The sequence below is a fragment of the Oncorhynchus masou genome, chromosome 18 (genome assembly GCF_036934945.1).
Source record: "Oncorhynchus masou masou isolate Uvic2021 chromosome 18, UVic_Omas_1.1, whole genome shotgun sequence".
Classification (NCBI taxonomy): domain Eukaryota; kingdom Metazoa; phylum Chordata; class Actinopteri; order Salmoniformes; family Salmonidae; genus Oncorhynchus; species Oncorhynchus masou.
Window position 1 is genome coordinate 37,919,594 of NC_088229.1, and position 25,219 is coordinate 37,944,812.

At 43.2% G+C, this 25,219-nt stretch overlaps 1 protein-coding gene across 4 annotated transcripts in view; it reads left to right on the forward strand.

Moving 5' to 3' along the window:
• LOC135504530 (voltage-gated potassium channel subunit beta-2-like) overlaps positions 1-25,219 on the forward strand; it is a 118,560-nt gene that overhangs the window by 59,467 nt on the left and 33,874 nt on the right. For 2 of the 4 annotated variants that reach the window (XM_064923208.1, XM_064923209.1), the window contains 4 exons: positions 21,870-21,913; positions 22,250-22,287; positions 22,956-23,035; positions 23,795-23,839. In XM_064923208.1, coding sequence (XP_064779280.1) covers positions 21,870-21,913; positions 22,250-22,287; positions 22,956-23,035; positions 23,795-23,839 — 207 coding nt within the window. Of the gene's footprint in view, positions 1-4,614; positions 4,941-21,869; positions 21,914-22,249; positions 22,288-22,955; positions 23,036-23,794; positions 23,840-25,219 lie in introns of those variants that run through there. The other 2 variants (XM_064923211.1, XM_064923210.1) reach the window with 2 other exon arrangements.

Genomic DNA, 25,219 nt, shown 5'->3' on the forward strand with positions numbered 1-25,219 from the left:
TCAATTTCTCAAACATTCCAACTGGTTAGGCATACTGCAGTGTCTTACTATGTCTTATAAGATATGGACAGCTCATCTCGAATATTGTTTGTCTGACAGTGGCCCTTTGACTTAAATACACACATGCACATTTTGCATTTTACATTTGAGATATTTAGCAGACAGTCTGCAGAAGGAGGCGAGAGAGAAGACTGTTTAACTCTCCTCTCCATCTTTGCAGGCTCCCCAGTGGTGCTCCCAGTGCTCTGCTGTCAAGGCGCTCATTATTAATTCATCAGATTTACTGCCGCAATGACTGCTAGCCTTAGTTGGGAGCCTGCATTCAACTCACAAATGGCTAGCGTTGAATGCTACATCGAAATTGGTATTTTAAAGCTTTACATCAAAAGGAAGATGGGATGACTGAGATGATCGAAAGTTCTAGTCGTGTTCTAACCGCACTTGGCCCTAGGTTAAGAGAGATTTTAGTCCAGGACTATACAACGTCACACTTGCACATTCTAATGTATGGCTGGGCGCCAGTAAGATATGTATTGCAATTCTCACGATTCTATATGTCTTGTGGTTCAATACTGTGATCTTATTTCGATTTGATGTTCCAAACATATTGCTCACTATGTGTTCTACAGTGAGACAAAAGAGAGCATGAAAACATTTGTTTTGATCAGTTATGGAAATAAAAGTGCTGAAAACATGTTGGTTCACTATTTAAAATGAAAAAGGAGAACAAGCTATAGGATGAAAATTACCAGAGGTTTGGCGCAGGTACACCTGACTAGTGCTAGCCTAGGATCATGTTCCTAGGGGCTAGCTAAAGCTACCTACCTAAAATGTCTTAAAGAGATAGTTCGTGATTTTGGCAATGAGGCCCTTTATCTACTTCCCCAGAGTCCAATGAACTCGTGGATATCATTTTTATGTATCTGCGTTCTGTTTGAAGGGACTGGCATTAGCGCAATTGCTTACTAGCATTAGCGCAATGACTGGAAGTATATTGGAACATATATCACAATGACTTGAAGTCTATGGTAACAGCTCGCATGCAATTTGCTACTATAGTCTGCTAATCATTGCACTAATGCTAGTTAGCGTTGGCTCGTGAAACTACCGCTGACATACCGGACACAGATATATAAAAATGGTATACACAAATTCATCTGACTCTGGGGAAGTAGATAAAGGGCGCAATTGACCATTTTCCAAACTATCCCTTTAAGGATAACTCTGGGCTAAAATAATGCAGTGTGAAAAGGCGTAAATATGTTAGCATTATTATTTGTTTTAGAAACGGAGTGATGACCGTGTGTGTGTGCGTGTATACTCAAGTGTGTGCGTGTTCATGTATGTGTCAATGGCAGTTTTCTCTGACACCTTGTCCACCACCTCCACGTGCATGATAAGTATCTTCAAAACCAGTTTCAATCTACGTGTCTGTAAAATGGGTGTCAGAGAAAAGCAGCGAGGGAGAGATTGGCCACGAGGGGAACCCATTGAACGTTATTGAGGGATTTAAAATTATTTCACCAGCTTACCAAACTGGGGATGCTAAGTCTCTGAACCGACGAGTGAGGCCTTGACAGATTAAATCTTCCAGCCGTGTTTGAAGTACTGAGAGGCAGAAAGCAGAGACCAATCTGGGATTAGCACTTTGAAAGGCCTGCAAACAAGTAGTCAAGAATCATTGAGGGGCAGAGTATGACATTGAGGGGCAGAGTGGGATCTAACGATTGGAGGTCTTGGTTGAATGGCTAGGATGTGAATGTGATGCTGTGGCTGCGTAAATACTTCATAAATAAATACTGTATCTGGTCTATTGACAGTATTCGTCAGACAGAATATGCAGTAGCTGATTAACCTGCATCGTGCATTGTGTTTTTAAGTGTGGGTGAGCAGTTCTGTCCGTTGGGTGAAGATAAACGCACACTGTCGAGTGTGGTTAACACACGTGCATGCGGATTTGCACACACATGCGTGTGCAGTTACAAAGAGGGCAGCCAGTCAGTCTTGCAAACTGAGGCCAGAGGAGATTAGCTCCCCTCAGCCCACTCACACATCTCTCAGTCTATGTGACTGGGTTGTGTGTCAGAAACATGGGGGACATGTGTGTGTGTGTGTGTGTGTGTGTGTGTGTGTGTGAGAGAGAGTGAGAGTGATAGAGAGAGAGAGTGAGAAAGAGAGCGAGAGAGACTGTTTTGTGTGTGGGTGCATACATGTGTTCACACTCATATGTGTGCTTGTGCTTGCAGCAGCTAATAAAGATTAAATAAATACAATAGTGCTTGCTCACACAACCTTTCCCATCCAGTCAATCAGCTCATGACAGGTCAATCTGGCTGCCATGACAGATACGGCACTATTCCAGGACACATCTAATTACAATCCACTGTCTTTGTGAAATTGTCCCGTTAGCATGTGGCATCCTCTTGATTGGCCCGTCACTCAGAACCAAGTGGAAACCCGAATCTAACTTGTTCCATCTTCAGCTGGCACCATCAGTTAGAGTCTAACTGCTCTGTCTGTCTGGCTGGCTGACATTGACTGTGCTCACACAGAGGCAGATGTGACCGCCTAAATAGTAGGTGCTCACACACACACACATCATAGTTAAGTCATCCCCTAATGAGCCCCTAAGGAGCCAGATGCAGTACTCCAGGGCCCATATTTATAAAGCGTCTCAGAGTAGGAGTGCTGATCTAGGATCAGTTCGGCCTTTTAAATTTGGTGACCTGGACCCGTATTCACAAAGTGTTCCAGAGTAGATTTGCTGATCTAGGATCAGTTTGAGCTTTTAGATTAGGGGACCTGATTCATAGATTAGATTACCTGCATTCATAAAGCATTTCTGAGTAGCCTTTTAGATTAGGGGACCTGATTCATAGATTAGATTACCTGCATTCATAAAGCATTTCTGAGTAGCCTTTTAGATTAGGGACATTACATGGACACAGGGGACCTGATCCTAGATCAGCGCTGCTACTCCTGGGACACTTTATGAATATAGTTCCAGTGACTATAGGGGAGTGATGGGAGCAAAGACTGGGCCTTCCTAACTCTGGATGGAGCTCAGAGGGAGTAAAAGCCAACCAGATGGTTCACATTTTGTTTCAACATGCATGGCCCTAATTTTAGTCCTGACCGTTCCACTCCCCCTTTATTCTCTCTTTTGATGGGCAGTGGCTTTTCAACGGGGTATTTTGCCTTTCGTTGTAAGCTACTGTAAAGCAGTGCATGTCCCCTATCGAGTCAACCAAACTAGAGCATGCAGAAATGTGGAACAGGTTCAAGAAAATGTAGCCTATAAGTATTGGGAATGATGGATTATACTGCACCTCGCACTCATTCGACACACATCAGGGGTTGACTGATTTCGCTGACATTCGCTGACATCTCGCTTTCGTATATATGTCTATTTTCTCTAACGCAAAATAGAAAAGCAGTATGAGGGTCTGTGCTCATGCGAAAATGAATGGTGACTGGTGTGTGAGAGAATTATTTTTTTGTGTACAGTAAATACTCAGACTCAAAACACAAAAAGCAAAAAACAAGGAGGCCGAGATGCATTATTCATGAATCCCAATGTCAATGATGTTAAGTGCCATATGTATCCTTACGCCATGTCAATTGTGAGGGAAAATGACTTTCATTGCCTTTGGGTCAATGGAAAAAAAATGGTAATTCAGTTGACAATGTTGTAAACTGCTCATGTCCATTGCTCTTGACCTGCTCCTAATTTGACGCAGGTCAGGTTGTATAACAAGCATTGTTCCCGTGCTAACAGAGTCTGGATATGTTAGACTTTCAACCTGTCCTCACCTTTCACCCCCTTCCACTGTAGTCAGCAGAGGAGAGGACACGGGGCTTGACATTGACAGTGTCTGTCTGTACCGAAGTGGCTGAACAATAATCTAAAACAATAGTCTTGTTCAAAATGTGAATGTCTTTTTTTTTTACCTGGTAAAATAAAATAATTAGTATGGAATGAATGAATGTGGAAAAAGGTAGGGGGAAAAAAGCAAAAGAACCAATTTAATAAAGAAATGAGTATGTTATGAACTCTCTGAGATCTGCTTGAAGGAAGGGTGCAAGCGTGTGTTTTACCGATCAGTGTTCGTTTGTATAAAGAGGAGCATTAGCTGATCTAGAACGGAATAGTTGAGGCGATCCCTCGCTTGCTCTCTCTCGCTCACTTGCTCTCTCTCTGTGGCGTGCGCTCCTTCCAGACGGGGAGACACATCACTGCGCTGAGTTGGACTACACTGGACACTGAGCTGCTGCAGTCTGCTCTCTGTCTGAATCCCCTTTATCTCCTAAACTACTACCACTAGTAGTTCGCTCTTGAGATCGGACAGCCGGAATCTGAAAAGTCTGTTTTTGTCACTGTTCTGCCTCTGAAAGCCACAGTGGATACTGTGGACATACTGGACACTGAGCTGCAGCAGACCACAGCTCTTTTCTGCACTGCCGGACAGTTTGCCACGCAGTATCGAACTCGTAGTTCAGCTGCTAGCAGTTTGTTCTCTTTCATCCTGTGCTTCTGGGGGAGGGAGGCAAAGACTTGACAGAATGCTAACTGCTGGTTGACAAGCCGACTCGGGAAGGTCTTCCTCTCTGTTGTCAACTTTTGTCGTCTCCTTCAGTGGGTTCCTCAAGCTCGTTTGGGTGCTTATTTTCCATCCGAGTCGAGTCTAAGCTGCCCTACGGGGCCATCATCATTGGGTCACCACCATGCAGGTGTCGTTAGTGTGCTCGGACAACCACCGTGGCGGCGGCGTGACACGCACCACGGAGGAGCGTCTGAACCAACGGAACTCCAACAGCCCCAGTCTGGGCACCAAGAACAAGTTCCGCGCTGTGGCCATGGTGGCCCGCAGCCTGGGACAGCTGTCCATCAACATTCCCTCGTCCAGCGACCAGAGCATACGCACTGGCATGAAGTATAGGTAGGAGTCCAGGAAAGACCCCATGCATGCACCTGGACAAGAGCTGGGGAGCCATATGCATGAAGTGTCTTGGAGAACGAGTGCTGACAGGATCAGTTTTGCCTTTTAGATCACAAAGCAGGGTGCACCTGATCCTAGATCAGCACACCTTCTCTGAGGTGCTTGATACATATGGCCCCAGACCCCAATACTGTACCATCTGTGGGTGAAATAGTTCTCTATGTTCTGTCAAGAGTGGGATGTATAGATATGACACCCTGACCCTGTACCTTAGCAAGAGTGTAAGATACTGTCTGTACAAGTTGTAATGACGAGACCCTATACCTGCAACCTTGCAAGAATGGCAGGCATGAGTAGAAGAGACCTTGTCTCTCTGTTCAAGTGTGTATAATAGTTTGAGACATTACCTTGCTCTCTGATTTGCTGGTGCACATGTGTATATGACTGTGCAGGAAAGAGAGAGAATGGATTTCAAGGATGACTGATTGTAATGGGGCTGTGGAATGATGCTCATAGTTCTGCCTATTACCTTTCTCATTATTCTCTGACCTCATTATAGTGTTGACTGTGAAATGAATAAGACGGATAATCAACTTAATGCCAATCAACTAAGTGGAGAGTGAATACGTGTTTAGCTGAATTCAAGCGGGATGATACACTTTACAACTAGTCTATAGCTAGTATCATTACTTTAAGACCTTTCCTGACATAAAATTATTATACACCTTTGGGAGAAATGTTTCAAATCATGCATAGTATGCGATGGATTCAATAGAACTGTACTTGTAAGAAAAGTTTTAGTGACATTACAGCAGTTCCTCCTGATGCTGAAGCTTGTAATCAGCAGTGAAAGGAAGCTGAAAGCTCAAACGACTCCCTGTCACTACTATACTGCTACGAATGAGACGAGCAGAACGGTCTTAGCGCTATCAGTCTTAATGAATTATACTTTGAAGTGGAAATAGAGCTTAAAATTCTTACATTTGACTTTTAAGGTAAAGACTGAGAGATCGAGCATTTTGTCATTAAGCTCGGGTGGAGCTGGAGGTAGCTTTGATGATAAAGCACCCTTTAACTTTTAGTGACAGTTGTGTGTTTTGTCTTTTTTCCTCTATTGAGTCACACAAAACCCCTAGCAAAATATCTTCCTCCTCACCACACACACACACACACACACACACATTTTCATGAAATTTCATGACTTTTTAGGGAGTAAAAATGTTTCACATACTTTAAAAAAAATCCCTACCTCCTAACCCTAATCCTACCCCTTAACCTAACCTTAACACACACGCACTCACACACGCACACACACACCACCCCTCAGCCCTAATTCAGCCACAGTTGTCCATCTCAGATACATAGTCTATGGATACATAGTCTATGATCTAGGTTGGAATCTCTGGAATGTGTTTAATGTATTCTGACTGTAGACAGTATATACATGTACTGTGTATGTTACAGTACCTTTGATGAAGCTTTCAGTACAAGCAGTATTACTGATTGCTGACATTACAAATTTGAAGTGTCCTGAAATGACTTTAATGTTGCACTGACATTTCTAATACATACAGTTGAAGTCGGAAGTTTACATACAGTTAGGTTGGAGTCATTAAAACTCGTTTTTCAACCACTCCACAAATTTCTTGTGAACAAACTATAGTTTTGGAAAGTCGGTTAGAACATCTACTTTGTGCATGACACAAGTAATTTTTCCAACAATTGTTTACAGACAGATTATTTCACTTATAATTCACTGTATTACAATTCCAGTGGGTCAGCAGTTTACGTACACTATGTTGACTGTGCCTTTAAACAGCTTGGAAAATTCCAGAAAATTATATCATGGCTTTAGAAGCTACTGATAGGCTAATTGACATAATTTGAGTCAATTGGAGGTTTTCGGGTGGATGTATTTCAAGGCCTACCTTCAAACTCAGTGCCTCTTTGCTTGACATCATGGGAAAATCAAAAGGAATTAGCCAAGACCTCAGAAAAAAATTGTAGACCTCTTCAAGTCTGGTTCATCCTTGGGAGCAATTTCCAAACTCCTGAAGGTACCGCATTCATCTGTACAAACAATAGTATGTAAGTTTAAACACCATGGGACCACGCAGCCATCATACCGCTCAGGAAGAAGACGTGTTCTGTCTCCTAGAGATTAACGTACTTTGGTGCAAAAAGTGAAAATCAATCCCAGAACAACAGCAAAGGACCTTGTGAATATTCTGGAGGAAACAGGTACAAAAGTATCTATATCCACAGTAAAACGAGTCCTATATCGACATAACCTGAAAGGCCGCTCAGCAAGGAAGAAGCCACTGCTCCAAAACCGCCATAAAAAAGCCAGACTACAGTTTGCAACTGCACATGGGGACAAAGATAGTACTTTTTGGAGAAATGTCCTCTGGTCTGATGAAACAAAACTATAACTATTTTGCCATAATGACCATCGCTAGGTTTAGAGGAAAAAGGTGGAGTCTTGCAAGCCGAAGAACACCATACCAACCGTGAAGCGCAGTGGTGGCAGCATCATGTTGTGGGGGTGCTTTGCTGCAGGAGGGACTGGTGCACTTCACAAACTACACGGCATATTAAGGAAGGAAAATTATGTGGCTATATTGAAGCAACATCTCAAGACTTCAGTCAGGAAGTTCAAGCTTGGTCGCAAATGCATCTTCCAAATGGACAATGACCCTAAGCACACTTCCAAAGTTGTGGCAAAATGGCTTAAGGACAACAGAGTCAAGGTATTGGAGTGGACATCACAAATCCCTGACCTCAATGCCATAGAGAATTTGTGGGAAGAACTGAAAAAGCGTATGCGAGCGAGGAGGCTTACAAACCTGACTCAGTTACACCAGCTCTGTCAGGAGGAATGGGCCAAAATTCACCCAACCTATTGTGGGAAGCTTGTGGAAGGCTACCCGAAACTTTTAACCCAAGTTAAACAATTTAAAGGCAATGCTACTAAATAATAATTGAGTATATGTAAACTTCTGACCCACTGGGAATGTGATGAAAGAAATAAAAGCTGATATAAATCCTTCTCTACTATTATTCTGACATTTCACATTCTTAAAATAAAGTGGTGATCCCAACTGGCCTAAAACAGGGAATTTTTACTAGGATTAATTGTCAGGAATTGTGCAGCAGTTACCTAAAGTGCCGTCAGAAAGTATTCCCACCCCTTGGATTCAATTGAGATTGTGTGATGTATGTAAACTTCCGACTTCAACTGTATGCTGTATAACATGGCTTTGATTAAGCTTTCAGTAGAAGATATTATAGTGGGGTCGATAGATTGGCCATAGATTAAATTGACTTTTTCCTCTCCTCTTTTCTCCATCAATCCTCAATATTCCCTAATGAAAATGTGCAAACCAGCAGAAAACTCCATTCCATAAATGGTCACCAGATGGCGCCATGATCTCTTCGCTAATTTTTTCTTAGGAAGGGAGGATAAAAAAGTTAGCATTGTCAATTGACAACTTTTGAAATGACTTAAGAAATCCCACAAAATTGTCAACATTGACACTGGAATCACAGAGAAAGGTTGACCATCGACTTCCGTTTGAATATCCAAGAAAGGTGAATAAATTAAAACCAATCTTTGATGATTACATTCAAAATTAATGAATGTAATCATCAGGGGGTAAATGTCAAATGATAACATGCTAACATCTTTGTTGAAGGATAAAAATATGAGATGTAATAGAAGTAATATTACAGACCATACGTTCTCATTCAAAGTAATGCATCGTGTCTTGTCCTTTTCTATGTTTGGAGCTGTATCAAAAAGCTACAGTACTGTATAAGGTGTCAAAGCTGACTATGCTGAAAAACCTTGTTAGTGCATAGGTCAAATTTGCTTGTTGATGCTCATTTGAATTTCCTGTCTTTTTGGCTTCAGACAAATATATATATAAATATTATTGTTTTGTATTAATACTATTCCCCTCTCATAGACAATTGTTATAGTACAGTATGTTTTCCATATGTATTGTGGCTTGAATTTTTCTGTGAAATGGGTAGACGTTTTTGCAATTGTATCTTGACAGTCTAGAAAGTCCTAATTGAATCACTTGAACGGCTTGATGCTTGATACTGTAGCTACATACTTAACCATAACTTTGATTAAATATTGAAATATTAATTATTCACAGATGCCATCTTTACCTACTTAGGTCAGGGAGTACAGGGGGGATGTTTTGTAACAAACACAAACACACACATTTAATGAGCTGTGATTACGTTTATGAGGATGATGATGATGATGATCATTATGTTCCTATCGGTCATCTACCACTATAAATAGATGAAAGGTTAATTGAAGAGCCGGCCAGCCAAGTTCTACTGTTAGTCCTCACTGTCAATTCAGATAAAATAACCTAACCATGTTAATTATGCAAAGTAGTACCACACATACACACTGTATGTGTGGTACTACTTTGCATAATTAACATGGTTAGGTTATTTTATCTGAATTGTCCTTCTGGAAGGTTCTCCATCTCCACAGAGGAACTCTGTCTGTGTTTGCTTGTGTGCATGTGTGGATGTTTATGCATGCGTCTGTGTGTGTGTGTGCATGTGTTGTTGTGAATGCTACTTCGTAAGGTGTAAGGATTTCACCATTTAGTTATTGACTGGATTCGTCTGGAATTTCACCTTTTAGTTATTGACTGGATTAGTCTGGATCGTGAGGTCAACCAGTCTTTGTTCTTGTTTTCAGCATGTTTTTCAAGAATGGCGAGGATCATCATTGACTCTTTTGGTCTGCATTTACCCATGATTTCAAAGTGAGAAAATAGGACTGCTTTATTTTATTTTATCATAACATACAGTGCATTCGGAAAGTATTCAGACCCCTTGACTTTTTCCACATTTTGTTACGTTCTAAAATGGATTAAATAAAACTAATGACTCACCAATCTACACACAATAACCCATAATGACAAAGTGGGATTTTAGATTTTAGAAATCTTAGCATATTTCTTACAAATAAAAAACTGAAATACCTTGTTTACATAAGTATTCAGACCCTTTGCTGTGAGACTCAAAATTGAGCTAAGGTGCATCTTGTTTCCATTGATCATCCTTGAGCTGTTTCTACAACTTGATTGGAGTCCACCTGTGGTAAAGCCAATTGATTGGGCATGATTTGGAAAGGCACACACCTGTCTATATAAGGTTGACAGTACATGTCAGAGAAACAACCAAGCCATGAGGTCGAAGGAATTGTCCGTAGAGCTCCGAGAGAGGAATGTGTCGAGGCACAGATCTGGGGCAGGGTACCAAAACATTTTCTGAAGCATTTGAGGTCCCCAAGTGACCTCCATCATTCTTAAATGGAAGAAGTTTGGATCCAACAAGACTCTTCCTAGAGCTGGCCGTCCAGCCAAACTGAGCAATCGGGGGAGAAGGGCCTTGGTCAGGGAGGTGACCAAGAACCTGATGGTCAATCTAAAAGAGCTCTAGAGTTCCTCTGTGGAGATGGAGAACCTTCCAGAAGGACAACCATCTCTGCAGTACTCCTTTATGGTAGTGGCCAGACTGAAGCCACTCCTCAGTAAAAAGCACATGACAGCCCGCTTGGAGCTTGCCAAAAGGCACCTAAAGACTCTACGACCATGAGAAACAGGATTCTCTGGTCTGATGAAACCAATTTTGAACTCTTTTGCCTGAATGCCAAGCGTCACGCATGGAGGAAACCTGACACCATCCCTACGGTGAAGCATAGTAGTGGCAGCATCATGCTGTGGGGGTGTTTTCCAACGGCAGGGACTGGGAGACTAGCCAGGACCGAGTTAAAGATGAATGGAGCAAGGTACAGGGAGATTCCTTGATGAAAACCTGCTCCAGAGCACTCAGAACCTCAGACTTGGGTGAAGGTTCACCTTCCAACAGGACAACGACCCTAAGCACACAACCAAGACAACGCAGATCTGGCTTTGGGATAAGTCTCTGAATGTTCTTGAGTGGCCCAGCCAGAGCCCGGACTTGAACCCTATCGATCATCTCTGGAGAGACCTGAAAATAGCTGTGCAGCAACGCTCCTCATCCAACCTGAAAGAGTTTGAGAGGATCTGCAGAGAAGAATGGGAGAAACTCCCCAAATACACGTGTGTCAAGCGTGTAGTGTCATACCCAGGAAGATAATTTCTGCCAAAGGTGCTTCAACAAAGTACTGATTAAAGGGTCTGAATACTTTTTTTATAGCAAAAAAAATCTAAAACCTGTTTTTGCTTTGACCTTATGAGGTATTGTGTGTACATTGATTAGTGGAAAACAATTTAATACATTTTAGAATAAGGCTGTAACTTAACAAAATGTGGAAAAAGTCAACAAGTCTGAATACTTTCCAAAGCCACTGTATGTCAAAAAAAACTTTTTCCTGAGCTTTCTTATATCACTTAGATATAGGACAGACACTTCAAAACCTTATTCCTTATGATTCATTTTTTGACTGTCTTTTTGGAGGAGAAGTATTTATAAAGTATAAATAACCATCACTTTGCATGAGGTCACGCAAAAACACTTAAATAATGATTAGTAAATGGATTATAAGGACCTAATTTCTTATGAATCAATATTACATACTTTAAAATTTGTTTCTAAATGTGTGAATAATTACATTACTAACATTTACAAATGTTTAATGCTTAATAAATGATTAATAAAATATTTTACCTATCCATTATAAATGAGTTATTATAAAGTGTCACCCAACAATGTTGACTGCCATCACTCCAAACCTATTGAGCAAACACTTATGTTTTTTTTTACTGTTGCTATGAATCGTTACTGTAGCCTATGCTATTTAATAAACTATAGTATCAAATCAATCCACAATGGATGGCGAGAATATTACATTCCCCCAGCTGAATTGGAGTTGATGACAACACAAAGGCTGTCAATAACCCACAGAACTTGAGCCAATGGCATGCAGTATTAAGCCATGAAACGCTTGATTGGCCAGTGAATGACCAAGCCCTCGTCACACCTAGAATTTATTTATTGACCAATAACCCAGCCCTTTCACAACACCGCCAGCTATTGTGCTCCTACTTCCCGCGGTGAACATTTCTGACACATCTCAGGATCTATTGCGCTACCACCAGCACTAAGATTTACCATTGCGTTAGGTTTGTTAAAATAGAGCCCAAGCATTTTCTATGCAGAAAAATCCCTGCACACACACACACACAACATCCCCATGACCTTGTGTAAGGGCTTCCTCAGACCCAATAAAGTACTTTCTACAGAGCTACGTTGGGCCCCACACAGACACTAAAGTCATGTGCCTTTGATTTCATGATGTGCCTTTGATTTCATTTCATGTGTATTATCCATCTCTCTGCCCGTTGCTCAACACCAGTTTGGTGACATCGTCGAGGAGTGGACAGCAGTTGAGAGAGAGGTAAAGAGGGCGAGAGTGTTAAACGTGTGTTAATGAGAATGATGGGAGAGGTAGAGCGAGGGGAGCGACAGAGCTTTGGAGAGGTTGACAGCCAGAGATGGTGATGGTGAGGATGAGAAGGAAAGTGAAGAGATAAGAGCAAGAAAAGAGAGTGCGACAGACTGAATAAATCAGTTTAATTTAGACTGTCCACCATTGAGGTGGAGGAATTTATTCTCCATTATTTGATCACTGTGGGCAGAAAAAGAGATTGAAAGTGCTGCTTTAAAGCTAGAATCCTTAGTTGCTACATCCATTTGTGGAATAATTTACCCATTGATTCTTGAAGAATACAATCAATAAATACCTCTTGAGCTTAGTTCAACTGCTGTATCCCATCAGAACCCAAAATATAAGCTTGTTTTACACTAATGGTTGTAAATAATGTATATGAATATAATGTATATAACACTGTATAGCATCAAAACATGGTTAAAACTATAATTTCACATCATGTATGGTACGTCCTTGCATCCATAACTCTGTTTTTGACAGTGGTTACATTTCTCCAGGCCCATCCCTCCCATCCATTTTTACAGAAACAGAGGCAGGGTGATCAAGGTAAGACCCAAGTACAGACTGTGTGAAGTAACGATGTTTATTGTAAAACCAGGTGCAGGCAAATGACAGGTCAAGGCCAGCAGGGGTCGGTAATCCAGAGTAGGAGCAAAGGTACAGGCAGGCTCAGGGAGGCAGGCTCAGGGACGGGCCGTGTTTAGTAATCCAGGGGTGGAGCAAAGGTACAGGACGGCAGGTGAGCTCGGGATCAGGGACAGGCAGAGTGGTCAGGCAGGTGGGCTCGGGGTCAGGGACAGGCAGAGTGGTCAGGCAGGTGGGCTCGGGGTCAGGGACAGGCAGAGTGGTCAGACAGGTGGGCTCGGGGTCAGGGACAGGCAGAATGGTCAGGCAGGTGGGCTCGGGGTCAGGGACAGGCAGAGTGGTCAGGCAGGTGGGCTCGGGGTCAGGGACAAGGCAGAATGGTCAGGCAGGTGGGCTCTGGGTCAGGGACAGGCAGAGTGGTCAGGCAGGTGGGCTCGGGGTCAGGGACAGGCAGAGTGGTCAGGCAGGCGGGCTCGGGGTCATGGACAGGCAGAGTGGTCAGGCAGGTGGGCTCGGGGTCAGGGACAGGCAGAGTGGTCAGGCAGGCGGGCTCGGGGTCAGGGACAGGCAGAGTGGTCAGGCAGGCGGGCTCGGGGTCAGGACAGGCAAGGGTCAAAACCAGGAGGGTGAGAAAAGAGAAACTGGAAAAGGCAGGAGCTGACGAACTGGCAACACACAAACAGAGAACACAGGTATAAATACACAGGAGACAACTATAAAATAATACATATGAAATCATGTATTAACCAAAAATGTGTTAAACAAATCAAAATACATTTTAGATTTTAGATTCTTCAAAGTAGCCACCCTTTGCCTTGATGACAGCTTTGCACACTCTTGGCATTCTCTCAACCAGCTTCACCTGGAATGCTTTTCCAACAGTCTTGAATGAGTTCCCACATATGCTGAGCACTTGTTGGCTGCTTTTCCTTCACTCTGCAGTCCAACTCATCCCAAACCATCTCAATTGGGTTGAGGTCGGGTGATTGTGGAGGCCAGGTCATCTGATGCAGCACTCCATAATTTACATAGTCTGGAGGTGTGTTGGGTCATTGTCCTGTTGAAAAACAAATGATAGTCCCACTAAGCGCAAACCAGATGGGATGGAGTATCGCTAAAGAATGCTGGGGTAGCCATGCTGGTTAAGTGTGCCTTGAATTCTAAATAAATCACAGACAGTGTCACCAGCAAAGCAGCCCCACACCATCACACCTCCTCGTCCATGCATCATGGTGGGAACCACACATGCGGAGATCGTCCGTTCACCTGCTGTGCGTCTCACAAAGATACGGCGGTTGGAACCAAAAATCGTAATTTTGGACTCACTGACCAAAGGACAGATTTCCACTGGTCTAATGTCCATTGCTGGTGTTTCTTGGCCCAACCAAGTCTCGTCTTCTTATTGGTGTCCTTCAGCAATGGTTTCTTTGCAGCAATTCGACCATGAAGGCATGATTCACACCCTGAACAGTTGATGTTGAGATGTGTCTGTTCCCTGAACTCTGTGAAACATGTATTCGGGTTGCAATTTCTGAGGCTGGTAACTCTAATGAACTTATCCTCTGAAGGAGAGGTAACTCTGGATCTTCCTTTTCCTGTGGCAGTCCTCATGAGAGCCAGTTTCATCATCGTGTCTGATGGTTTTTGCGAGTTCATTTGAAGAAACTTTCAAAGTTCTTGACATTTTCCGCATTGACTAACCTTCATGTCTTAAAGTAATAATGGACTGTTGTTTCTCTTTGCTTATTTGAGCTGTTCTTGCCATAATATTGACTTGGTCTTTTACCAAATAGGGCTATCTTCGGTATACCACCCTACCTTGTCACAACACAACTGATTGGCTCAAAGGCATTAAGAAGGAAAGAAATTCCACAAATTATCTTTTAACATGGCACATCTGTTAATTGAAATACATTCCAGGTGACTACCTCAGGAAGCTGGTTGAGAGAATGCCAAGAGTGTGCAAAGCTGTCTTCAAAGGGTGGCTACTTGGAAGAATCTGAAATATATTTTTATTTGTTTAACACTTTTTTGGTTACTACATGATTCCCATGTGCGTTATTTCGTCATTTTGATGTCTTCACTATTATTCCACAATGTAGAAAATAGTAAAAATAAAGAAAAACCCTGCAATGAGTAGGTGTGTACAAACTTTTGACTGGTACTGTACCAGTATAAATAACAGTGAAATAAAGCTTCTCCTCTGCGGTAGCTCTCCCAAAGCTAACCTCCACTCTTTGTCTTATCATACCCAGATAAACTTTTTTGCTCTCATAGCATTACCTTCTTGTATATCTACTGCTTATACCTTACACTTTCTTGTATCTTATTTCTCCCTCTCATATCTCATTACACATCTCTTCACCTCCTCCCCTATACATTACTAAGGCACTTGACTAATCTTGCATAACCACACACTCAACCCAATTACTCTATATATTAAAGAAACACAGGGTCACTTCCTAATTCAGATCTGTTAGTTTACACCGGCTTGCTAACTAAGAGTCAACACTGCTCTCTGTCATGGTATGAGATGTTTTACGATGTATGTGTGCGTGCATGTGTGACTCACAGTATGTGATGTCTGAGTACGAGGCTTTTATGTGGTGTGTATGAATTCTGTGTATGTTTATATACTACATGACCAAAAGTATGTGGACACCTGCTTGTCGAACATCTCATTCCAACATCATGGGCATTAATTTGTTGTTGGTCCTACCTTTGCTGCTATAACAGCTTCCCCTATTCTGGGAAAGCTTTCCACTAATGTTGGAACATTGTTGCGGTGGCTTGCTTCCATTCAGCCACAAGAGCATTAGTGAGGTCGGGCACTGATGTTTTGCGATTAGGGCTGGCTTGCAATCGACATTTCAATTCATCCCAAATGTGTTTGTAGTAGTTAAGGTCAGGGCTTTGTGCAGGTCAGTCAAGTTCTTCCACACACCAATCTCGACAAACCATTTCTGTATGGACCTCGCTTTGTGCATGGTGGAATTATCATGCTGAAACAGGACAGGATCTTCCCCAAACTGTTGCCACAAATTTGGAAGCACTGAATCGCCTAGAATGTCATTGCATGTTGTAGCTTTAAGATTTCCCTTCACTGGAACTAAGGGGCCTAAACCCGAACCATGAAAAGCAGCCCCACCATTATTCCTTTTCCACCAAACTTTACCGCTGGCACTATGCATTGGGGCAGGAAACGTTCTCCTAGCATCCGCCAAACCCAGATTAGTCCGTTTAACTGCCAGATGGTGAAGTGTGATTCATCACTCCAGAGAATGCATTTCCAATGCTCCAGAGTCCAATGGCGGCGAGTTTTACACAACTCCAGCCAACAATTGGCATTACACATGGTGATGTTGCGTGCGGCTGCTCGGCCATAGAAACCCAATTCATGAAGCTCCCGACGAACAATTACTGTGCTTGATGTTGCTTCCAGAGGCAGTTTGGAACTCGGTAGTAAGTGCTGCAACCGAGTACAGGTGATTTTTATGCACTACGCGCTTCAGCACTTGGCAGTCCCGTTCTGTGAGCTTGTATTGCCTAACACTTCACGGCTGAGCCGTTGTTACTCCTAGACATTTCCACTTCACAATAACTGCATATACGGTTGACCGGGGGAGCTCTAGCAGGGCAGACATTTGACGAACTGACTTGTTGGAAAGGTGGCTTCATATGATGGTGCCAAGTTGAAAGTCACGGAGCTCTTCAGTAAGGAGATGGCCGCCGTTTTACGGTCTCCTAACCAATTGTGCTAATATGTGTTTTTTTTTTGCGATATTTGTAAATTATTTTGTACATAATGATTCTGCAACCGTATCTTATGGAAGAACAGAGCTTCTGGATATCAGGACAGCGATTACTCACCACGGATTAGACTCAGATTTCTTCAACAACAACAACAAGTAGGACTCACACGATATTCTCCAAACACCCCACAGGGCAGATATCCTAATTATCCGCAAAAGGAAGCGACACAGAGGACGAAGAGCCGGGTGCCTCGTCCGGACCTGCAGAAGACAACTAGGAACGCTGCTGGTACCATCAATATTACTCGCCAACGTGCAATCATTGGACAATAAACTAGACGAGGTACGATCACAAATATCCTACCAACAGGACATCAAAAACTGTAATATCCTATGCTTCACGGAATCCTGGCTGAATGACGACATGGATATTCAGCTAGCGGGATACACGCTGCACCGGCAGGATAGAACAGCACACTCAGGTAAGAAGAGGGGAGGTGGTCTGTGCATATTCGTAAGGAAGTTTCTAGATTTTGCTCGCCTGAGGTAGAATATATTGTGATAAATTGCAGGCCACACTACTTGCCTAGAGAGTTCTCAGCTATACTTTTCGTGGCGGTTTATTTACCACCACAGACAGATGCTGGCACTAAGACCGCACTCGGCCAGCTGTATAAGGAAATAAGAAAACAGGAAACCACTCACCCAGAGGGGGCGCTCCTAGTGGCCGGAGACTTTAATGCAGGGAAACTTAAATCAGTTCTACCAAATCTCTATCAACATGTTAAATGTGCAACCAGAGGAAAAAAATCTAGATCACCTGTACTCCACACACAGAGAGGTGTACAAAGCTCTCCCTCGCCCTCCATTTGGTAAATCCGACGACAACTCTATCCTCCTGATTCCTGCTTACAAGCAAAAATTAAAGCAGGAAGCACAAGTGACTCGATTTATAAAAAAAATGGTCAGATGAAGCAGATGCTAAACTACAGGACTGCTTTCCTATCACAGACAGGAACATGTTCCGGGATTCTTCCGATGACATTGAGGAATACACCCCATCAGTCACTGACTTTATCAATAAGTGCATTGAGGACGTCGTCCCCACAGTGACTGTACGTACATGCCCCAACCAGAAGCCATAGATTACAGGCAACATTCGCACTGAGCTAAAGGGTAGAGCTGCCACTTTCAAGGTGCGGAACTCTAATCCGGAAGCTTACAAGAAATTCCGCTATGCCCTGCGACAAACCATCAGGGTAGCCTAGTGGTTAGAGTGTTGGAATAGTAACCGGAAGGTTGCAAGTTCAAACCCCCCATCTGACAAGGTACAAATCTGTCGTTCTGCCCATGAACAGGCAGTTAACCCACTATTCCTAGGCCGTCATTGAAAATAAGAATTTGTTCTTAACTGACTTGCATAGTTAAATAAAGGTAAAAAATTAATAAATAATCAAACAGGCAAAGCGTCAATACAGGGCTAAGATTGAATCATACTACACCGGCTCCGATGCTCGTCGGATGTGGCAGGGCTTGCAAACTATTACAGACTACAAAGGGGAGCACAGCCGGGAGCTGCCCAGTGACACGAGCCTACCGGACGAGTGAAATCACTTCTATGCTCGCTTCGAGGCAAGCAACACTGAGGCATGCATGAGAGCATCAGCTGTTCCGGACGACTGTGTGATCACTCTCTCCGTAGCCGACGTGAGTAAGACCTTTAAACAGGTCGACATTCATAAGGCTGCGGGGCCAGACGGATTACCAAGACGTGTGCTCCGGGCATGTGCTGATCAACTGGCAGGTGTTTTCACTGACATTTTCAACATGTCCCTGATTGAGTCTGTAATACCAACATGCTTCAAGCAGACCACCATAGTCCCAGTGCCCAAGAACACAAAAGCAACCTTCCTAAATGACTACAGACCCGTAGCACTCACGTCCGTAGCCATGAAATGCTTTGAAAGGCTGGTTATGGCTCACATCAACACCATTATCCCAGAAACCCTAGACCCATTCCAATTTGCATACCGCCCAAACAGATCCACAGATGATGCAATCTCTAATGCACTCCACACTGCCCTTTCACACCTGGACAAAACACCTATGTGATAATGCTGTTCATTGACTACAGCTTAGCGTTCAACACCATAGTACCCTCAAAGCTCATCACCAAGCTCAGGAACCTGGGACTAAACACCTCCCTCTGCAACTGGATCCTGGACTTCCTAACAGGCCGCCCCAGGTGGTGAGGGTAGGTAGCAACACATCTGCCACGCTGATCCTCAACACTGGAGCTCCCCAGGGGTACGTGCTCAGTCCCCTCCTGTACTCCCTGTTCACCCACGACTGCATGGCCAGGCACGACTCCAACAGCATCATTACGTTTGTTGACAACACAACAGTGGCCTGATCACCGACAACGACGAGACAGCCAATAGGGAGGAGGTCAGAGACCAGGCCGGGTGGTGCCAGAATAATGACCTATCCCTCAACGTAACCAAGACTAAGGAGATGATTGTGGACTACAGGAAAAGGAGCACCATTCTCATCGACGGGGCTGGAGTGGAGCAGGTTGAGAGCTTCAAATTCCTTGGTGTCCACATCAACAACTAACTAGATTGGTCCAAACACACAAAGACAGTCGTGAAGAGGGCACGACAAAGCCTATTCCCCCTCAGGAAACTAAAAAGATTTGGCATGGGGTCTGAGATCCTCAAAAGGTTCTACAGCTGCAACATCGAGATCATCCTGACCGGTTGAATCTCTGCCTGGTACGGCAATTGCTCTGCCTCAGACCGCAAGGCACTTCAGAGGTTAGTGCGAACGGCCCAGTACATCACTGGGGCAAAGCTGCCTGCCATCCAGGACCTCTACACCAGGCGGTGTCAGAGGAAGGCCCTCAAAATTGTCAAAGACCCCAGCCACCCCAGTCATAGACTGTTCTCTTTACTACCGCATGGCAAGCGATACCGGAGTGCCAAGGACAAAAAGGCTTCTCAACAGTTTTTACCCCCAAGCCATAAGACTCCTGAACAGGAATCCGGACTATTTGCATTGTGTGCCCCCCCTCCCCAACCCCTCTTTTAAGCTGCTGCCAATCTCTGTTAATATCTTATATGCATAGTCATTTTAACTATACATTAATGTACATTCTACCTAAATGGCCCGACCAACCAGTGCTTCCGCACATTGGCTAACCGGGCTATCTGCATTGTGTCCCACCATCCGCCAATCCCTCTATTTACGCTTCTGCTACTCTCTATTCATCATATATGCATAGTCACTTTAACGATACCCACATGTACATACTACCTCAATAAGCCTGACTAACAGGTGTCTGTATATAGCCTTGCTTCTCTTTTTTCAAATGTCTTTTATCTGCTGTTTTATTTCTTTACTTACCTACACACACACACACCCTTTTTTTTCCGCACCATTGGTTAGAGCCTGTAAGTAAGCATTTCACTGTAAGGTCTACACCTGTTGTATTTGGTGCACGTGACAAATAAACTTTGATTTGATTTGAATCTTTGATTTTAAATAGCCGAATCCAATAATTTGAAGGGGTGTCCACATACTTTTGTATATATAGTGTATGTGTGTGGTCTCTGTCAGTGTATGAGCTTGCTGTATCTGTTGCTCAATGCATACAAGCCGAGGCACTCGACCTGAGCCCAGCCAGTAGCGTAGAGTCATATGCTGGGCTAATGAAGAAATGTGTTGGGGGAAGTGAATTGCTTAATGAACACAGCTGCCGTACTTACCATGGGGCTTGGGTGAGGGCAAGCTGAGTCTCCCTATGACTGACTGCATGAACTCTGATTCCACAGTACCACAATTCCATAAGCCTCTTTATAGGGTTTATGTGTTACTCATGACTTCGTCGAGATAACCAACAATGGAGCAAATCAGGAAGCTGGTCTATCACAGGGCCATACCCCTGATCCATCTCCTTATTGCTGAGTGCCAAGTAAAGAGGCATTGGGTATTACATATGACTAGGGATCGAATCCCCAAACCTTCCAATCTCAGGTGGCCACTGAGTTGTCTGAAAACACCAGAGCTACTGAATAGTCCTTAAGTCCTTAGCAGCATAAAGATGGGTAGAGTGTTCACAAAAATAGGAGTGCCCTCTTTCCATCTCTATGTTTAGCATATGTTTGTATCTAAAGTGACTTAAAGTTAACATGCAGTATATTCAGTTGCCTATGTGGGATGTAGCCCGGCAATTGAACCCACAACTTTGGTGTTGTGAGCACTACTCTCTGACCAACTGAGCCATCGGAACCATCAATCAATCAATTTGCCCAGCCCTTTTCATAGCAACATTGGTAGTTATGTGCTTCACGGTAACCATGGAGAGGAGGAAAGGTGTATGTAGAACAGCATGGCTTTGCGGCCTTGGCGTTGTGGGCGCTAGAGAAAGAGCTCGGCAACCCAGAGAATCAGGAAACAAAGGCCACATATTCATCTCCAATTGACTCCTTGAGGCCAGTCTCTGCCCCTACCCCTCCATCACCCCCCTCTGTATCCAGGGATGTGTTAATATCAAAGGCCCTCTCAGTGACACTGAGCACTGGATTATGGGGGATCTCTACACACACACACACACACACACACACACACACACACAATGTTTTGAGTAATCTTGTCACCGTGGCATATCCACAAGGCATTTGTATCTCTCACAATTGCAGTGAAATAACTGGGTCTTCTGCTGTAGCTGCAGTTATAGGACTTCACTGTCAGATCTCTATCTCAACCAGAAGATAGCAGAAAGCTGCTCTTGGACCCGGAGTTGTTCATCCTCGCTTTGATCTGAACACATGGGACACTATCCTAGCAGTCTGTTGAGAAGTCTGCGGAGAATCAATGTATTTCCATTTATATACTGTGAGATATATGATGTAAAATCAACCATAGAAACCCATATATAGAAACCTTTTGCTAATAGTATTTCATAGGACTCTGGTCAAAAGGAGTTCACTATATAGGGAATAGGGTGTCGTTTGGGATGGAGAATCTCCAGTTCATGCTATTCCTCTTCTCCTTCTGTCACAGCACAGGTCAGTAAAGTCATTTTTCACAGCCTAACATGTTCTCTTTTTCTGACAGAAACCTGGGCAAGTCTGGATTGAGGGTGTCCTGCCTGGGATTAGGTGAGTGTGATGATCCATTCAATTGAACTCAATGTCATGTTCATTGTCCTGGTAGGAAATGCATTGTGCAGTCAGGAGTTACAAAAGATACAACGTATGTTCACCACATTCTCTGCAGACAATGGACTTCCGCATATGCATGGCTGCTCGCGTACACACACACACACACACGCACTCATAGGCGCGGTTTCCCGGACACTGATTAAAACTAGTCCTGGGGTAACAAGCAAACAAAAGGGAGAATCTCCATGGGAAATTATTTGAAGTTCAGGACTAGGTTTAATCTGGGTCCGGGAAACCACTCCATAGAGTTCTGACACTCTCTATTCTCCACAGGCACGTGGGTTACCTTCGGAGGACAGATCACAGATGAGGTAGGCGGAGACTCCATACTCACAACATCCATTGTCCATGTCCACAGTGTATGTGACGTAGTGGAGTCAATATGTGCGATATTAGGGTGACATCCTATTTCAACCATGAATCTAGCTGTCAATATCCAGTTTAGTTGATTGATTGATTATTATTTTAATTAAAATCACATTTTAGGTGTAGACTAACAGTGAAAATTCTTTCTTACGGGTCATTTTCCAACAATGCAGAGTTAAAGATAAAGATACAAATAAAATGTAAAATTGAAATAGTGACATGAGGTAATGTATAAATACACAGTGAATAACGACTAACAATAATTACTACAAACAACGTGGCTATATACAGCTAGTACCAGTACCGAGTCAAGGTTATTGGGTTACGAGGTTATTGAGGTAGATATGTACTGTGCATATAGGTAGGGGTAAAGTGACTAGGCACTTAACAAGGATAGATAATAGACCGTAGCAGCAGCATGTGTGGCGAGTGTCAAAATGTGTGTGTGGCGTCAGTATGTATGTGTGCACAGCGCATGTTATCCATGTGTCATTGCTTTATGCTAATCAACTAAAGCCTTTTCACTTTTCAGACCTTCTATTAGACAGACACAGATACCTATGTCATCTCTCTCTCTCTCTCTCTCTCTCTCTCTCTCTCTCTCTCTCTGTAGATGGCGGAAGAAATAATGACATTGGCCTATGAGAACGGGATCAATCTGTTTGACACAGCGGAGGTCTACGCTGCAGGGAAGTGAGTGCACACACACACGCACGCATGTGCAGGCACATATGCATACACACCACACGCACACATCCACTCTTCCATTCCATCTCCGTCTGTTTTACTGGGCCTCAGTGGCCAACCACTTTGAGGTCACTGTAGCTTCAGAGCGTGGTTGAACTCCCATCCCCTCCAACTGCATAAGAACATCTTCAACTGCAGTGTGTGTGTGTGTGTGCGTGTGCGTGTGCGTGTGTGCATGTGAAATTATTGCTAATAACACTCACACACCACATACAGTACACACACCACAAATACACACTAACAAAGCTGTGTTTGATAAGAGCTGTCACATAGAGGAAGATGTGCTTGATGGGAAATGATAAGAGCCATTCATGGAGAACACATTGGTCCTTGGGGCAAAGATGTAACATCTGTCAACAGCCAGAGAGATGCATCGTCCTCGACCCAATCCTCCCTCTATCCTTCCCTTTCACATGCTGAGAATGTCCTTTTGGAGAGAGAAAGAGAGAGCGTGAGAGAGAGAGAGAGAGCGAGAGACTGAAAAAAGTCTGAAAAAGTGATAGGCAGAGCATTATTCTCTGCTGTCACGTTTCAGTAAATCGCCTGCTTCATTAGCCTTGACCTCATAGACCAGAAGTCTCCACTGCTCTCCTATTTCACAAATTGTGCTCAGTACTTCCATCATGCACCATGTGTCAATAAAAATAATAATGGTATTCATTAAACTTCCCATGGTTGTAAGAATTTGTTGTTCTTCTCTTGCAGGGCAGAGGTCGTATTGGGAAACATCATCAAGAAGAAAGGTTGGAGGTGCGTAGAGTTGAATGGGATTTCTGTTGTCGTCCGGAGCCATTTTCACACATGCCCCAGTGTGTGTGTGTGTGTGTGTGTGTGTGTGGGTGTGCGTGTGCGTGTGAAATTATTGCTAATGCCATCTATGCTGGAAATTATAATATATATATATTTTTTTTTTTTTTTAATGAGTATGGCCTTATTTCTATTACAGCATATTGGATGACTGTCTTTCATATTCCATTCACCCAGCTCAATATAACATCCATAGGTTTAGGCTGCTACATGATCTCAAAATAGGTCCTGTACCCATCATGAGGTTGCTACAACCTAGCTTATGAATGAAAGTTTACAACGTAGGTGCACAGGTCAAGAGAAAAATTTGAGTAATCAAGGTGACAGACAGTGACATATTCAACACCACCTTGCACACTCTTGCCTGCATCTAGCTGATCTAGGTTCTAATCATTAGTCCAACAGTTGCAATGAGAGTTCATATTGGGCAAATTAATGTATGTTTATCCCTGTTTTGTTCCGTTTGCTTTCATTTAAGAAACTTTTTCAATAGAATTGGCGGAATGAATACATCCCTGATTACACGCAAACACAATTAACTTTCATAGCAGTCACATATGAACAGCATGATCACTTTACGCGTTGTATAATTCCTTCTCGCATCTACGCGCTCTCCTCCTCTTACCTTTTCCCTGGTCTGTGACCAGGTGAAAAAAACATTTCCAAGCCAATCATTCATATCATAACTGCTAAACGCTACTCACAGCCTACATTGTTGTCACCATATTAGCTAACATCATAGACAACATACAGTGCTTTGCAAAAGTATTCACCACCTTGGCATTTTTCTTCTTTTGTTTCATTACAACCTGTAATTTAAATAGATTTTTATTTGGATTTCATGTAATGGATATACACAAAATAGTCAAAATTGGTGAGGTGAAATGAAAAATTCTTCAAAAAAATAAAAAAATAAAAATCAGAAAGGTGGGGCGTGCAAATGTATTCACCCCTTTTGCTATGAAGCCCCTAAATAAGATCTGGTGCAACCAATTATCTTCAGAAGTCACATAATTCGTTATATTGCACACATGTGGACTTTATTTAAGTGTCACATGATCTGTCACATAATGTCAGTATATATACACCGGTTCTGAAAGGCCCCAGGATCTGCAACACCACTAAGCAAGGTGCACCACCAAGCCAGCGGCACTATGAAGACCAAGGATCTCCTCAAACAGGCCAGGGAAAAAGTTGTGGAGAAGTACAGATCAGGGTTGGGTTATAAAAAATATCCGAAACTTTGAGCATCCCATGGATGTTAAAAAATGGAAAGAATATGGCACCACAACAAACCTGCCAAGAGATGGCCGTCCACCAAAA